Source organism: Archocentrus centrarchus, chromosome 21 (genome assembly GCF_007364275.1).
Source record: "Archocentrus centrarchus isolate MPI-CPG fArcCen1 chromosome 21, fArcCen1, whole genome shotgun sequence".
In the NCBI taxonomy this organism is placed as follows: domain Eukaryota; kingdom Metazoa; phylum Chordata; class Actinopteri; order Cichliformes; family Cichlidae; genus Archocentrus; species Archocentrus centrarchus.
The window spans coordinates 22,304,914-22,322,829 of record NC_044366.1 but is presented as its reverse complement, the minus strand read 5'-3'; the positions used below and the strand labels follow the sequence as shown (position 1 = coordinate 22,322,829).

General features: G+C 41.2%; 2 protein-coding genes across 2 annotated transcripts; one reads left to right on the top strand and one right to left on the bottom strand.

Annotated features, from left to right (window-relative positions):
• The first annotated feature begins 601 nt into the window (after window positions 1-601).
• On the top strand, window positions 602-5,636 carry LOC115800499 (dynein light chain Tctex-type 1). Its single transcript, XM_030757899.1, has 5 exons — window positions 602-776; window positions 3,212-3,253; window positions 3,344-3,467; window positions 3,582-3,659; window positions 4,697-5,636. Exons 1-5 carry the CDS (start codon window positions 750-752, stop codon window positions 4,771-4,773), a joined length of 348 nt encoding a protein of 115 aa, XP_030613759.1. The 5' UTR covers window positions 602-749; the 3' UTR covers window positions 4,774-5,636.
• A 2,090-nt stretch (window positions 5,637-7,726) lies between these two features.
• On the bottom strand, window positions 7,727-17,043 carry xk (X-linked Kx blood group (McLeod syndrome)). The gene is given in 7 exon segments (XM_030757898.1): window positions 7,727-9,809; window positions 12,103-12,244; window positions 12,246-12,284; window positions 12,286-12,367; window positions 16,652-16,693; window positions 16,695-16,762; window positions 16,764-17,043. Coding segments are annotated over 7 exon segments (1,434 nt in total). The 5' UTR covers window positions 16,896-17,043; the 3' UTR covers window positions 7,727-8,880.
• Between the last annotated feature and the right edge of the window lie 873 nt (window positions 17,044-17,916).

Genomic DNA, 17,916 nt, shown 5'->3' with positions numbered 1-17,916 from the left:
GACACACAGACTCTCTTCAGCATCAGATCACAGACCGCTGTCCTGATATTCTCCTGTTAAATTGCCATCATACAATTTTGAATGTATTGTTCTGTCTGTGATTGCAAGGCATCAAGGCCCCGAGGTACCAAAATTTCCTTCACAGTTGGAAGGTTTCCAGCACCTTGTTGAATCTGTGCCATGAAGAATGAAGGCAAAAGGGGGTCCCAACCCAGTACAACGAAGGTGTACCTAACAATATGAATACAATATGAATACATAGAGCATATGTTTTAGACCCAGAAGCTGCATCATCTTTTATATACAGTGTATGGTAGTGAGCAGCTTCATGCAGAAGATATGTTTTTCTTTTGTTTTGCAGCCACCAACCAAAAAAGTCTCCAACTAACATCACCAGGGACAAGAACCCAATTAATGTTTACACCTTGTTATTCTGTTATTATTATGTATATTTGATAAGTCCTGGCCATTCTAAAGGCTTCATATATTGTTTTCACCTCTTGTGTTTTTATGATATAAACAAAATTGCCATTGCCGTTCTGTATAGTGTTTGGGGCATGGCTCTAAAATGCTTTTGTAATGTCTGAATGGAGCCACAGCGAGGCGACACAATGAAAACTGAGTCCCGCTTCAGGCTGTGGGTCAGACTCTTTTCTTTGCTCTTTATCTGTGAACAAGAGGAACAATAACAGCTGACACACCGGCGATCACAAAGAGGGCAGACAGCAGTATTATCTGTGACAGCAGTGATGGAGGAGTATAACTCTGGAGAGGAGGTACAGCTTTTTTTTTTTTTTTTTTAATTTAGGTTCATCCAAAGGTCCGCAGCTCACATAACACTTACAGTCTGTTAGCTGAATCAGCTAGCTGCTAACCTAGCCTGTTAGCGGAACACGGCCACCGGGGTGTGGTTCACTTATCAGATTTATGATGATAACGCTTTATTTAATTCACTTCAACATCAGAAACGATGTCTGTCAGTTACTTTGCTAATTACAGAAACTGTGGGGCCGTATTTATGCCACCAAGTAATCGAAATAACTCGACAAAGTCGCTCATAATAGTGCGTTGTTTTCATCCAAAATGCAGTAAAGATGGTTTGTTTGTGAAGTACGTTTCTGTGAGAATTCAAACCAATTCTAAAATATTACCATGAGCTAATTTTAATCGGGCTGAAACGCGTTGCTCAACCAGTAAAGTTGCTCTTCATTCTGCAGATGTTGCTGGAGCTTCAGCCTCTTTAAACCTTATAAAATTGGACTTATGCATTTACATCAACAAGTTGCAGTTGGTTGAATTTTGCTAACCTGTACTATACTTTATTTTTGTAACATTGTATTTTTTCAGGCTCAATATGCACTCAGTGGTCACTTTATTAGGTACACCTTGCTAGTACAGGTGTTCAAAACTACCTTCATTCTTCGAGGCACAGATCGGTGCTGAAAACATTCCTCACAGGTTTTGGTCCATATTCAGTTTCCTGTTCTTAGCTGTCAGGAGTGGCATTCCACTTCTTGTGCTGCTGTAGTCCATCTGCTTCAAGGTTTGACTTGTCCTGCCTTCAGAGATGCTCTTCTGCATACCTTGGTTGTAACATTTGAGTTACTGTTGCCTTTCAGTCAGCTTGAAGCAACCTGTCCGTTCTCCTTTTAAGTCTGGTATCAACAAGGCATTTTCACCCAGAGAACTGCTGCTCACTGGATATTTTTGCCAGACCATGTTTTCAAGAGTCATTAAATCACTTTTCTTCTCCATTCTGATGCTCTGATTGAACTTCAGCAGGTCATGTTGACCATGCCTACCTAAATGAGTTGCTGCCATGTTATTGGTTGATTAGATATGCCCTTCGATGAGCAGTTTACATAATAAACTGGGCCATGAATGCTGGTATAAAAGGCATCACATAAGTGTGGTGGAGTAAACAGATCAGTATTTTCTTCTGATATGTCATGAAGAGGATTTACGATTATATCAAAGTTATAGGTAGTAGGAATGCACCAAATGTGGCCAAACGTCTCTTTCAGCTGATGTCAGCTTTGCTCACTTCTTTTTGCCCATTTTGTGCACCCTTGATTCCTTTCCTCACCACCTCTACTTAGGCCCTCACGCCAAAGATGCAAGCAGATTAGGTAAAGAAAGGAGTCAAGGCAACAGACATTTATCAAAATGAGATTGCCGCTTAGTAGTCACATTTTAGGATGATGTCAGTTTAATGTGACATTTGTTATAGACCAACTACAGCTGTATGAGCTGATCTGAGGTGTAACATTGCTCATCACATGTTATATGCTTTAGGATCTCTTCTAATGAAATTCATAGCATGGTGCAATGTGACAAGATGCACCCCCCCCCACTGCACACAGACAATGAAGGGAAAATATGATTATTCCAAAAAAAATGTTAGTAACAAATAATACAAAGGACTACTTCATATTTGATTCCTCCCCCTGCCATGGTTTGTATGTTCTAGCTGTGTACCTCGTTTATACCTGGTAAGAACACTTAGCTCCTCTGGCAAAGTGTACTTTCTCCTGCAGGTGCATTGTAGGAATTGAGGCATCCTTCATTGTGGCAAACTGGCATAGCTTTCCAGGTCACGCACAGGAGGAGAGGACACACAAATTAGAGGAATGAGAAAAGCCATAGGTCATTTGATATGGTTGCAAATCTACATTACACAAAGCTAATAAATAATAAATAAAGGCAATAAATGCTCTGCTGTACAGGCAGAAAGTGCTGTAGGACAAGACCTGCGTGTGCTCATAAAAATAAAATAAAGAGTTATTGAGTTACAGATGTTAAGCCATAACATTTTACCACATATATTGAAAAGTTTCAACAACAAAAAAATGCCCCTCACACAAAACATGAGCACTTTTTTGTAGTGATCACTAGTCATTCTGTTTTTCTTTCATATGCTTTTCCCAGAATGCACTTCTTGAAGTTTTCTGCAGGGCATTTTCATGTAGCTCTCACATGTACTGGAAAAAATTAAGGTGAATTAAAAAGGGAAATTTTTCAACCTGCCTTGTGTACTTCGAGGGTCTCTAATAATGATGGTTTCATAGTATGAAGGTCAGTTTTTGTGTCACTGGCTTAAATACGCAAAAACTATTGCTAAACAAAATCTGCTAATGCTCAGGGACATCAGGTGGGATTCCATACAATAACCCTGTTTCTCCTTGTGTTTCTTTTTAAACTGATCCTGCAGGTGGTCTTCAATCCTGATGAGACTAGTATCTCAATTAAAGAGGTACGCTTTAATCCTTGGAAACATTCATAATAAACAGTGTTTCAGATGTAATGAAATTAGAAGACTTCCTTTTTACTGTTTGTGTCTCAGTGCATTGAAGGCGTCATCGGTGGAACAGATTATAACCAGAGTAAAATCAACCAGTGGACGGCCAGTATAGTGGAGCATTCGCTGACTCACTTAGTGAAACAAGGGCGGCCGTTCAAATACATAGGTGAGTCAGTCACTGTTTACAATAACATCAGTTTCCAGGACATCCTGCTCACCTGTGGTGTTTGTGTGTGAAGGTAAGCAGTTGTTTATAACCCTGAGCTTTGATCTGTCGCAGTGAACTGTACGATCATGCAGAAGAGCGGCGCTGGGCTCCACACAGCCAACTCCTGCTACTGGGACACAGCCACTGACGGTGAGACACTCACTAACAACTGTTTTTAAAAAATCTTTAAAAATGAGGGTATGCGTTGTAAAATTTAAAAAAAAGAGATAATTTCAAAATAATTTAAACGCAGTATTTCATTGGAAGTGGCACAATGATAACTCATCAGAGTGATGCGCCACATTTCTACTTCACATCCAAGAGGAGAAAATAACAGTCCAAAAAAGTTATTCAATTATCAACAGTATAAAGCAGGAGCAATAAAACACTTGTATTGTTATAATATATATATATATATTAGTCAGACCTGCAGAAACCTGTATGCTAGCAGATGTAATCATAATGAAACTGAAGCACACAGTCATGATTATTACTACCAGATCTAGTATGGAGATGGAATGCAGTTGATGTATGGAGGAGGTTAGATGGAAAGCAGGATAAGTTAAAGGCTTAGTTTCCCAGACATGGATTAAACCTAATCCTAGAAAACTTTGATGATTGACCTTTTATTATCTTCTGTGTACCTTGGAAGTAGGTGAAGTTGTGCCGGAAACTTCTTCTTTTACCGTAGCTGCCCGGTCTGTATAATGTATGTCAAATGCTGCTGTCTCTTTGTTTTGTTACTTTCAAATGTTTTAAAAAGAGCAAAACTAGAATTAAAGCATTTTTTTTTTTGCTATGATCTGTTAAAAATATTTGTGGGAAACTTGTTAATGCAACACCAATTATGACTCGTCACTTTAGCCTTGACGCATGTAAAAATGTCATCTTACTCTCATGATTCGAACCCAGGACCTTCTTGCTATAAGGCAATGGTGCCAACAACTACACCACTGCAATGCCCATTCTGGAGCTATAATTATGACTACACTAAGTTGCCTATCGTACACATTTCACCTAGCATCCTACAACTCAGATTTGGACCTCATTATATTGAAGCCTAACTACGATCCTACAGTAGTTATTGGTCAGTCCTCTTGTCCACAAACCGTAAAAATCACCATGAAAACATTATGCATTTCATGTGTGATTTACAGTAATTTCTCCTGCTTGTCTGTGGTTTTCAGGAAGCTGTACCGTCAGGTGGGAGAACCGTACCATGTACTGCGTGGTCAGTGTGTTTGCTGTGGCTGTGGCGCTGTGATAGCTGAGCATCCTTGCACCCACCTCCCGGTCTTCGAACACGTGTCACAGCTCAAGCTGTGCTTGAAATGACAGAGAAGATCCTCTGATTATACCCTCTGGTAGACGCTGACCTACAAGTATCTATTTCTCCCCACAGGCAGGAACAACAGTTCTGGTTTGTGAGTCGGCAGCCTGTGGATGTGTGCAAGTTTGACAGTGACAAAATGTTTGGTCTGGACTGGAGTTATAGTCACCTGTTGGAGTACCCTGTTTAAAAAAATACTCAGGCATTTCCTTTGGCCCACAAGTACCACATGTTGACTGTATTTTAAGAATTTTTTCCCCAATGTGTAAAATTGGTGTCTGCTGCACTCACAACCTGATGGAAATGTCAAGTTGTGTGTGCAGCAGGAAGTTTGTATCTCATTGGGTGGTTTCCTGTTAAATTTAGTGCTGATGTTCATGCATCCCTCAGGAAAAACAATGTTAATATTAACATTAACCTGTCTAATGTAATAATTGATGACATTCCTTCAGTCTCAGCTGTGCTTTGTGCTGCTAATTAGTAAATGTTAGCATTCTAAATAGACTCTAATAAAACTGAGCTGTGGCTGTAAGAAGTTTCGTATATTAGAAAAGCTGTCTTTAACTAAGTCGTGCCACTACAGTCTTTGTGTTTCTATTAGTCTAAATTGATATTTTAATAACTTTATTAAAGTGTTTAGACAGGACTGTGTGTATTCATGTGATGCATTAAATGCAGGAATAATTTCTTTATCTGTACAAAGACCGCAGCTCTTCTGTATAATTGAGTTAATTAAGGCTGTTTTTGTTGATTTCTGTCCAGTGAAGTCATTAAATGTGTTCCACAGTCTGCTGTTTCTGGGATTCACTGAGCATTGATAAAAGGGCTGAAGTTTGGGTCGTATATTCAAAAAAATCCCTCGTAAATATTTTCTTTATCACTTTTTCCTGACAGCAGTAGAAAATATAATGAGATCGCAATGAGAAAAATTAAAGTCATAATGTTTTAATATCTTGCTTAGAATATTATGTAGGCATTCGTGGCATTGCTTTGGAGTGGTTCAACTCATACCTACATTACAGAAATTTTTGTGTTATTCTAAACCAGTGTGGACCTGCAGGGGGGGGGGGGGGGGGTAATAACAGAAATTCAGTTTTAAATTGCTCACAAGTAGGTGTAGTTACATATTTTTATAAATGTATTTATTTATATAAAAAGCCAATGAAAATTGTAATAGGGGGTGTTTAGTTTGTGATATTGTGCATTACTCTGACCTAAATTTAATGCTCTTCTACTGAAGTTTGTGTCCCAGTGGCAGTTAGAGGGGGGCCCATGGGATTTTCTGGTTTTTAAGGGGGCCGCAGCACACTTGACTTTGGGAACCAGTGGTCTAAAAGATTTCACATCTTCCTCTGCTCTGCTGTACAACAGGGCTTCATACTTGGGTCTCTGCTATTGTCTCTCAGTTCCATTCTCAGAAAGCACAAAAATGGCTTTCCATTGTTGGGCTGCAAATATTCAGGTGCCCCTAAAACAGAAGGATGCAAACTTTAACTGAGTGACTTGAGGAGCTAAAACTCTGGATGGTTCTAAACTTCCTAAATTTTAATGAACAGAAGATAGGTAATTCTTTTTCCTGCTGTCACTGGTGGGTCTTCTGTGGAAATCTGCCCTCTGGCACAGTGTGGAAAGACTCCTGTCCCAAACTTCGGTTTTAGGATGGACAGTTTTTTAGGCTGGACAATCAGATGAGTGCAGTGGTGAAATCCAGCTTCTTTCAGCTGAAACATCTGACGAAGATAAAAAACATTCTGTTGAAAGATCACTTTAAAACAGCGATCTATACCTTTATCACAACTCGGTTGGATCACTGTAATTGTTTTTATATTGGCGTTAGCCAGTCCTACCTGTCTTGTCTTCAGCTGGTGCAAAAATACTGCCGCATATTACTCCTGTTTCATCCTCACTGCACTGGCTATTTCTTCATTTTAGAGTTCATTTTAAAATTATTTCTATGCTCAGTGATTATAAATAACACTGGCTTGGCTACTCAACTACTTTACTGAAGTATTTCTCTGGTTTGCTACTTTCTATTTCTACTCCACTATATTCTGGACAGTCTTGAGTTACCGCTCATTTCTTTATATTTTGCTAAGAAATAAGTGCATTGATTTACTGAAACATGTGCAAACATACATGGAAACATAGTATATAAAGCAAAAGTTTGTTCAATAACTAACAAGCTTGAAAGTCATTATTTGGTATAAAAACCTTTATTCTTCAACACAGCCTGAACTCTCTGAGGCAGCTTTCTTGCAGTTTCTTTAAGCAGTCTTCAGGAATAGTTCTCCAGGCTTCTTGAAGAACATTCAAAGCTCTTTTTTGGATGTTGGCTGCCTTTTGTCATGATGATTCCACACTGCTTCAATAATGTTGAGGTCTGGGCTCTGGGGAGGCTAGTCAATGGCTGATAGTGCTCCACTGGCAGCATAATGAGTTCTTTTACTTTAGGTACCTAAATATAGTTTGTACTATTACTTGAAAATACCTGTACTAATACCTGAAAATTATGCCCAGTATTTAAATGTCAGTTTTCTTTTTAGTTCCGATCAAATATTATGATTTCCTGTCTGCCTCCCCGCCACCCCACTGGAAAAAAAGCCTTTCCTTTCATAAAAGGTGCTCCAGTGTATCCTTTGCTAAAGTAGGCAATTAAAGAAGCACTGAAGCACCTTGCCTCAACATTGAGCATCCCACTAGTCACACAGATCACTTCCAGGTCACTTCAGTTAGTCAAGATGGAGCAAAATTGATTATTCATCTGCAGCCAGGAATTTGTTAAAACAGGCAGACATAAATGAATTGTTACTACTTTGCAGTTTCATTGATCAACCACTAGAGGTCAGCACAGATTAGCAAGGAGTCATAAAAATAATGCAAGACAATATTCACATATAAATATAAATTTAATTTCTTTCTTTTTAAAGTAGGACTTTATCTTTTCAATGCCTCTTCTTGTGTCTCTATATGTTTGATGTGTATATTAAGTCTTATTTTTTGGCTTAAATGGTGCTTTTCTAATTTGTACAAAGACAACGAGCATTCATGTGATTTCCCGAGGTCGTCATCTCTCTGCAGTCACATTGCAAAAAGGAGTTAGTGCAAAAACAACCACACTGACATTCTCTCTCTTACACATATGTGCAATAGTACATTAAAGGTTGAAAATGAGAATAAATAGTTTAAGAGTTCCAAACACGGACTCTTTTTTTTTCCAGTTAGATACAGTAAATGTTTTGTGTGCACTCTGTGTAAAAATTCTAACTAATGAGACAGACACAGAGCTGACAGACGTAATTGGCTTAAATAAGAAAAAAAACCAAAACAAAACGCAAATACATCCAAACAAAGCATATCACATCACCACAGCTGCTCCTGCTGCTCGACAGCTGAACCAAAACCACCAAGGTCCTTTTTTTTTTTTTTTTTTTTTTTTTTTTGCGTAAACGTGCAAAAAAACATTAATAACGTCCGTGCTTTACAGTAACATGTTTGGTGATGGAACAGGCTCTTTTACAATGTGTGGAGATTAACATCTCATCATCAAACACAAGCACATCACAGAAGCAGCGCGTATTAATCGTAAAGCTCTTATCAAGGAGTACAAAAGCACGACTGCAGCCATAAAACTAGCGAGGGCAGACTCTCCCCCTCCTCCTCCTCTGCAGAATAACAGTTACACCTCGTCTGAGGCTTCACACATGCACGCCTCCATGCCAAAGAGACACTAAATACAATCACTTCAAATGCATGGCTCCTTGTGATCAGTAATGCAGCATATAAGTGGACAGTCTAAAGAAGAAAGTAAGGTGATGGTGCCTGTGGGTTTTACTTGGTTTTAAAGGCTGCAGGATGAATTGTTAGTCTGATAAGAAAGGCTGCACGTTTGCAGCAGGGACAGCTCTCACATTAAGGACACATTTGCTTCATGTTGAATTGAGATGGATGCATGAGCTCAAAGAGGGATCCATGTGGCACTTAGAAGGTTAAAGAAGGTTAGATAATGTCCTCTGAATGGCATGTTAGAACAACTGTGATGCTTTAAGCGGTGCAGGGTACACCGTGGCTAATGTCGCCATTTATTCCACCTCCTACATTGTTGTCCATTTCGTTAGGCGTGTCGAAGGTGGTGTCATTGAGCATGTCATATGTTGTGTCATTAGGTATGTCATCTGTGGTGTCGCTGACTGTGTCGCGGTGCCGCTGGGTGGCTGGCTCTTTTTGCGGAGACAGGCCTGGGGGCTCCTTTCCTATGGGTCGGTTCTGTGAAGAGGCAGAGTTGCACATCAGGCAGAGAAGAGAGGAGCAATCCCAAAGACCCTGGGTCATGCTGGAGGAGAAGAGCCTCCGACACGGGTGGCAGAATTGGTAGAAGACCAGCATGAAGAAGATGGCGATGGCGTAGGCTACCAGCAGCTGCAGCACCAGCAGCGGGGCACAGATGAACTTGTAGATGTCAGTTTTATAGATGTACCACAGCAACAGCAGAGAGGCATTTTCCACAAAACGCATCATGTAGTACACGGCCATGCGATACCAGTTCTGGGACTTATTGATGAGGTCTGGGTCACTGAGTTTCACCTGCACGGCGGACCAGCAGAACATGTTAATGCCAGCGTAGAGGAAGGTGAGCATGCAAAGCACGATGGTGGTTCCAACCCTGGTCAGAGTTTTTTCTATATTCTCAGGGAAAGGAGAGTGGCTCTGCCAGAACAGGATCCAGGGGTAGAGGAAGAAAACGAGGAAGTTCAACAGAACCACCGGCAGGACCCAAAGCTGAAGCACAGAGCTGAACAGGACCAGAACCACCACGCGAGTGGCGATCTCAAAGCTTCTCCACAGGAAAATGCAAACATAAGCCATAGGCCGGACGTCCACTTCGTAGTCATCGTATTTGATCTTAATGGCCAAGATGTTGCAGCGCAGCGCTCCATACACAATAGACAGGAGGGAGATCACCATTAATGTGCCTGGCACGGGGAGAGAGAGACAGAGTGATTTTTTTTTTTTTTTTATTAAAAACAGTTGCAAAAACCAAAATAAACAAATCTGCTTATAAATCTTTGAAAGTACATCTCTAGTATGGAGATACCTTGCACTTCATTCCATTTGAAAGCTGCTTGGTACCTGAAAAACTGTTCTACAAAAAATTGTCCAAAATTGGACAATAAAAGATTGTAAAAATGCTGTCTGCTCTGATGAGTCAATTCCTGCTGCGACATTCAGATGGTAGGTTCAGAATTTGGGATGGATCTGTACTGCCTTCCATCAGCTGTTCAGGCTGGTGGTGATGTGATGGTGTTGGGGGATATTTTCTTGGCAAACTTTGGCCACCGTAGCAACAACTGAGCATTGTTTAAACACCACAGCTGATCTGAATATTATTATTATTAATTTATTTATGTTTTTTTTTTTTAAGCTACTTAGGGCCTGTGCAATAATCTGCAGTTTATTGAATGTTTTTATTGGGTTTAGGCACCTTAAGGATTGCTGCTCAATTTCGTTGTACTCTAGTACAATGACAATAAATGCTATCTATCTATCTATCTATCTATTGCTGACCATGTCCATCCCTTTATGACCACAGTGTACCATCTTCTGATGGCTGCTTCCAACAGGATAACACACCATCCCACAAAGCTCAAATAATCTCAAACTGGTTACTTGAACATGGCAGTGAGTTAAATGTACTCAAATGGCCTCCACAGTCAACAGATCTCAGTCCAGTAGAGCACCTTTGGGATGTGGTGGTACGCAAGGTTCACATTACATATGTGTAGCCAACAAATCTGCAGAAACTGTGTGATGCTATCACGCCAATATGGACCAAACTTTCTGAGGAATGTTTACCGAATGTTGTTGAATCTATTCTTCGTGGCTGTAGGGAAGTCCATCCAACCTTCGCATGCAGAGAACAATGATGACTATGAAACTTGTCACACAGTGTAAACACCGTAGTGATGTTGGGGCACTAAGACAGACTGTCTCATTCATCAAGGACAGACATGATGAGTCACTGCACACTCGTTTCACGGCTGGAAGAAGACAGACAACCTGTAGATAATTCTATACAAGAAGCCTGATTTTAGTCAGATGTTGAATGTGAATCTTAAATGCTGTCAAAACTACTATACTCAAGAACGGTAATAATTAGTTTATTACAGGATAGACCGAGTCACAGAAAGAAGTGGATGATAATACCAAATACTTGGCCTGTTAGGTAAGTAAAAATAATCACAGATTGCTTATTGGAACAAACCCAAAGCGGACTGAAGGTGAGTCGGTGCCTGGACTGCAGCAGAGCTCAGGTCATTTAAAATGTTATCATCAGCAAAAAATAGACCTTGAAGTATTGATTAGTAATCGTTATATATAATGGATCCTTTGTCACCCAGTTTCTGGTGGCAAGATTGCTTGACTGAACACCATTAATCAATAAGGATGTCATTGCTTAAAGGGCAGGTTCACACTAATCTGTCCCCCAGGAGTGTAACATTTTTTCATTTTTAAAAAAAATTCTTTCTATCTTTTAAACTTTCCTCCACTAAGTGCATAGTAATAAAGTAACAAAGCATGAAGCAGGGACAGGCCTCTAAACATATAAAAACCTAAAGTGTTAAATTATTTCTCTATTTAGAAACCCAAAATGTAAAAGGAAGATAAACACATCCCAGTTTAATTACATGCGGCATAATTTTACCATTGTTTTAAGACAGGCAGGAAAGATATTTATCCTATGATTTAAGACTGTCACGTTCAGGGTGTCAGACAAAATAAGACTTGGATATTTATAAAATATTCTATTTGACCTAATTTCAGATGTCCTAGTTGGACTGTTTGAACCCTTTACTAAATTCCTCTCAGGAATACTCAGGAATAGACCTGCTTAACCCCCCACCCCCAACACACACACACACACACACACACACACACACAACACACAACACACACACACACACACACACACACACACACACACACACACACACACACACACACAGTTGGCAACCAAAATCACCATTTTCCATCCTCAGTATCAGAGAGGCGGTTATATAACACCACTTTGACTCATGAAAACATCCATTCGCTTATTTCCATATGGCACTCAGCTGATCAGCCCACATTGTAGAGGACCTGTGACAGACTCTTAGCTGGATGGATGGACAATCCATAAAATTGTCCAGCCCCCCCCCCCCCCCCCCCCCCCCCCCCCCCCACACACAACCCCCACACACACTCTTACAGCACATATTCTCCCCTCACCTCTTCCGATGGACACCCCCCGTTGCAGGACGCAGATGTAGAGCTGCAGGGTGAGCTGGGGGGCTGATCCCAGGAAGGCCTGAATGACAGAGGTGCGGGCGAAGGCTGCTCTGTGCGTAAACAGTTTCCCCTCTGCCTGCCCCGACCTGCCGCTCCACCTCCTCAGCCTGACCCCTGCGAGGGCATCTGCTTCTTTCTAGTGATGCTGACATAAGGCTCCTCCACACGGCCCACACTGCCATAGATGCAGAAGGCCTCGAGACACCTGAAACAGGAGATGAAATGCATGTCCATCTGATAGGTGTGGAATTTGGATATATTGTATTGATAACAGACTCATTAACAGCCCACTAGTCTAATGTGCCAATGTGGTGTGGTAAAGACAAATGAACTGTGATCACGTTTTAATGGCCAGTTTCCTACATTTTGCATTGTGCTGGTTTTACTCTACAAAAAATGGAGCTATTCAGAACTGAAATTTTATGAATAATACATAAAGTTTGTTACTATTAATAATATGTATAGTTTAAAAATACATATAACTTATTAATGAATCTTCTGAGCATTAATTCCATGCTTGGGGCACAGAATTATGAGCAGCTGCAGAAGCCCAAACAGCCAGGGGTAATTTGCAAATCAGCATCATTTGGCTATTTATCATCTGTGTCAAATGAGGCCTCAATAACAGGCCAGAGCGAGTTATTTGCAAATGCGATTCTAAAAACACTGAAGTGCAAAGTGAGGGCAAAGCGCCAGAGGTTGAGGCAGTGCTGTCCTTGTCAAGCAGCACGGATGCACAGCCAATAAACAGCAAGTCACAAGGATTTAAGCCACAGGGGGGCTCAGGGACACACCGTTTATCAGCATGACTTAGAGTGAACAGACGTGCTTAGTGCATGCATCACTGACTTAGTAAAAATGAACGATGCCATTCAAGGGTGAAGAACAGTCTCATGGTCCATCTCTGCAGAGCTCAGCATGTTGTTAGTGCATACATCCGCTCAGTTTATTAGGAACACCTGTAAACTCGTGCAACTGTTCGACCATCAGTGATGCAAAATCATGCAGATGGTCGCATTAAACAACAGAATTGTGAAAAAATGTGATCACAGTGCCAGCAGTCCTGGTTCAAGTATTTTTAAAACTGACGATCTCGTGGGATTTTTATGACAGATGTCTCTAGAGTTTACTCTAGAGACATCTGTCATAAAAAACAGCAAAAAAAACCAAAAAAAACCATCCTGTGAGCAGCAGCACTGCAGATGGAAATGTCAAAATGGTCAGGCTTGTTGGAGCTGAGAGAAAGGTTACGGTGACTTAGATAACCACTGTGCAGAACAGCATCTTACAATGGAAAAAAGTCTGATCCTGAGACGGAAATTGAAATTGTCAGCTGAATAATTATGATGTGGGGGGTGTCATCTTGGCACACTTTGGGCCTTTTAATATGAATCAGCCATTGTTCTAATGCCACAGCCTATTTCAGTGTTATTATTGGACATGTGCACCTCTTTATAGCGACAGTTCAGCATGTTCTTACGGCTGCATCCAGCATGCTACAAAGCAAAAGTGATTTGGTTTCATTATGAATGTTATAATGAGTTTAGTGGGCTTTAATGGCTTGTCTAGCTACCAGATCTTAATCCTGCACAACACCTTAAGATGAGGTAGAACAGAATATTTGCAGTTTGAATGTTTAGCTGAAAAAAACGCAGAACTTATGCAACATCTCACACCACTATTTACAACATTGTGTGGAACTGATGACACCAAGAATTGATGCCGGTTGAAGAAACAGATTGTAAGCAACAATGGCACATCGTCATGTTTCCTGGTCGTATGATGAAATTCTGGCAAAATGATATTCATGTGTTTTTGTCATTCGAGTGTGTCTGACTGCAGTATTTGCTCCTCTTTTAGCACCGTCTTTGGTCTCCACCAACTGCTTAGGAAAACATGGAATATACCTGCTTCAGGTTCATTATTAAAAGTGAAGCATTTCACACTATTATTGTGACTTTTTTGTTACAAATGTAGGACTTCTAATCACAAATTTTTTATATTACCCCTGTAACACCAAGAGCATCATATTTGATACACGAGTTTTTGAGATCTCTACATCATCAGTGTGACTTTTTTCCCCCTGAAAAACCTGATGTAAATGATCAGACACGTGCGGTGCTCCTGGAGCAATAAAGTGCACAAAAATGCAGCATGTAGCAAAAATGATACAAATTATTGTGACTCTATATTCTGTGAGATTCAGGAGTATTCAAAAATATGTTATTGGAGGTTTAAATATATTTAAGGTTCATCGTGCTAATATTTTTACATTTCCTCATGTACAAATCTTTCATCTATGAACATGCATTATTTTAAATAAGCTTTTACACTTGTTTACGTTGTGCATGGGCTTTAGCTGCATTGCTCACGTGGACTTGTGCTATTTCGACAAAATGCTCTTCAGCAACACTTCGTGTTAAACACATTAAAGAGCACTTCTCTTTAGAGCAGCAACAGAAGAAGGAATGATCACGCCAAGCAGAGGCTTCCAAGAAACACTAGAATAGGCTTCTGTGACAAGACTCATTTTAAGACATCAGAGATGTTGTTTTGGGGTAGTTAAGAGGAGGAAGCGCTGCTGTGCTGTCTGCAGCAGAGAGAGGACATTCCCCGCTCTGCTGTCAGAGATAAGAAGCCAGCAGCGACATGTGCTATTCTTAGATCTGCTCTTCACTGAGGAAAAGAGGTAGAGGTCTGAACAGTAATCATCTGAATGCACAATGGAGGGTAAACAAGCTGTGTAGATTAGGGCCAAAGAGGCCACTGCTGAGGAAAACGACGAGCCGTGAGAGGAAAACTGAGTCATAATATGTAAGTGTCAAGTGAGGGAGGGTCCCTCAGTGTGACTGTATTCACAAGCTGAATCACGAGGAGGCATAATTACTGTATGTATTGCTGCAGATAACTCTCATTTAGGCTATCAGGTTTTCTGTCACAGTTTGTTAATATACAGTTTATTAGTGTTAGAAAATAAGCAAAAACATGAATTGAACTTAGGAAGTCAGAAAAACACCCATAACTTTAACTGACTGCCCAACAAACCGATCTTAAAAAAAAAAAAAAAGGCCTAAATTGAGTTTTTAAATCAGCTTGTTTCGTCCAACATGATCAGTTTTCACATTTGAGAATCCTTTTGGAGAAAGGACTTAAAATCAGTGAATCTTCAGACTGAGTGATAAAGAGGATTTGGTCAGTAGGAGGTACTACAAGCCTGTGGAGCTGCAAATCTAGGAAAGTTATGGACTAAAAAGAATATTAAAAGCTGCCGTGCTTAAGGTATATCTTCTCATTTGCAGTCATCATCATCATCATCATTGGCTCGCCCCTCTAAGAGGTCAAATGAAAGACAGGCTTTTCCCCTGCAGCCTTTGTAGATTTACTTACGTAAAAAATACCTCTTTAGATTTAACAATGAAAGCATCTTTAATGGTTGATCATTACCACTGCAGACCAATCACTGGGCTCAATTATGTACTTCCATTAGGGCTACTACTAAAATGATTTGTGTTTCCTTGATTAATCTGCTATTCATTTTCAAAATTACTGTAATCCAATTTTTTTGGTCTATCAAACATGAGACAAAGAGCAAAATGACTCAAACCAATACTTAGAACTAAGACAAAAGCAGTTCTTCACATTTTAAAATCACTGGATCAAAACATAATCTGTAGAGCACTCCTCTATCCATCGAAAATGAATTTAATCAACCAACTGGTCAGCTCTAGTCTGCATTTCACCTGATGAGTGGGTCTCAGTGGGTTTACTAGTGTCAGATCTCCTGCTGTTTTTTATTTGGTAAGAGTTTCATGTCTGTGTCTACAGCAGAGAGGCTTTCTATGTACAGGATTAGGCTCAGGTTCCTACAGCTGAGGCAGATGGTCCAGCCAGATCAAAGCTTACAGGCAGGGGAAGACCAGGCCTATTATGATTTAAAGGTTACTCCATGAGTGTGGAGCGGCTCCAGCTGGGCTTCATAAGGATGATTTAATGTCCTTACAGACAGAACAGTCATGAATAAATCAGCTTTGCCGCGCGAACATGGCTGAAGGTGAGAAAACTGGGAGATGACCTTACTGAGAGAGCTTTGGCTGAGCAGCCTGGCACCTCTGTGGGTATATATATATATATTATATATATATATATATATATATATATATATAAACACATCGATCACAGTGGCCGTCCTGATCAGCCTTTTACTTCCCAACAGAATAACACAGATATACAACACATCACTGCACCAATGTGTATGCAGCCAACAGACAAAAGGCCAGAGAAAATGAAAACAACAGCATGTGCGCAATGTATTCATCAGAGCCCCTGTAAGCAGCTTATGTGCTGGCAATACTGACGCGTTTTTAAGAGGAAAAAACAAAAAAAAAACATCCGTGGGCACGACACCTGTGGGAGGTAAGAGACGTGTCCTCGAGGAACACAGTGGACACTGTGGATACAATGGTATCCGAGAAAACATGTCAGCACTGACCTGACGATGGGACCGAGCTGCAAGATGTGCAAGAGCAGAATGAGGTCTGTCTCTGCTCAGGTCACGGTGGGATGAGGTGAGAGTCAGCTGAACGAGCACAGACGGTACGACGCGTGAAGAGGAGCGTGAGACCCTGCCAGATTTTGTCTCCGTCGGAGCGGTACGTGGAACTGAGGTACAGCGCTGCCGTGGTCTCGGCCGTAAAGCGAGACACCGACACAAAGATGGAACTGGGGAATCGCATCCTCACTCACTCCGCCATTTGGGGAATCCGGCGCGCTGCTTCGCTCAGGGTCCACGTCCAAACTAAACCACCGAGCCGTCGGTCGGGCGCCGGGCGCTGTGTCGGAGGAACGCCGCCGCAGCAGCAGCTGATCTGCGATATGAACAGGCGGGAGGGATGTTTCACAGCCAAGTGTTGTCCCGGGGAGAGACTGCGGGGGGCGCAAGAAGCACTGCGCTCCCAGTGCGCACAGAAGCGCCTGTCAACAAGAGTGCCCCCCCCCCCCCCCCCCACCTCCCCCCCCCCCCCCCCCCCCCCCCCCCACCCCCACCCCCCCCCCCCCCCCCCCCCCCCCCCCCCCCCCCCCCCCCCCCCCCCCCCCCCCCCCCCCGCCAAGGCAGCGCAGATCTCCTGCAAACTTCAGGACCATGAGATTAAGAGTTTCAATTCAACTCATTGATCTATTTACTAATATTATTCGGAAAACATCACAGGCCTACAAATCTATTCATCGTGGAACCAGAAGGTGCAAAGACTAATATAAAACCAATTTTTTTAAAAAAAAACTGTGAATAGTCTCTAAGACACAGCATAAAATTCACACGACACAGGAACCCAACTGTCAAAACAACACATCCCCAAAGTTGTCTTGATCCTCTGAATGATAACAACTCCGCCTCTGCTACAGTGAAGCTGTGACTGAGAGATTAAATTAGTTTCAGTTTCTGAAACTCAGTGTTTAGAGCAGTCTGAAGACTGAGCTTTTGGCTTATTAACCTCATTATCTGAGACTTTAAAACACTGTTTAATGAGCACGCACCACTGTAACTATATATGAGAGAAAATAAGGAAAACACAAGTCAGCTTGAAACAAACCTGATTTAGACTGTGACCCATCTTGAGTGTCTCATCTTAATGATGAATGGGTTTCCATCCAAGAGAGTATTAATATTCACATATACATATAAACATTATTAGGTACACTGGTTCATTTGTTTGTAAACACAATTATCTAATCTGCCAATCACATGGCAGCGACTCA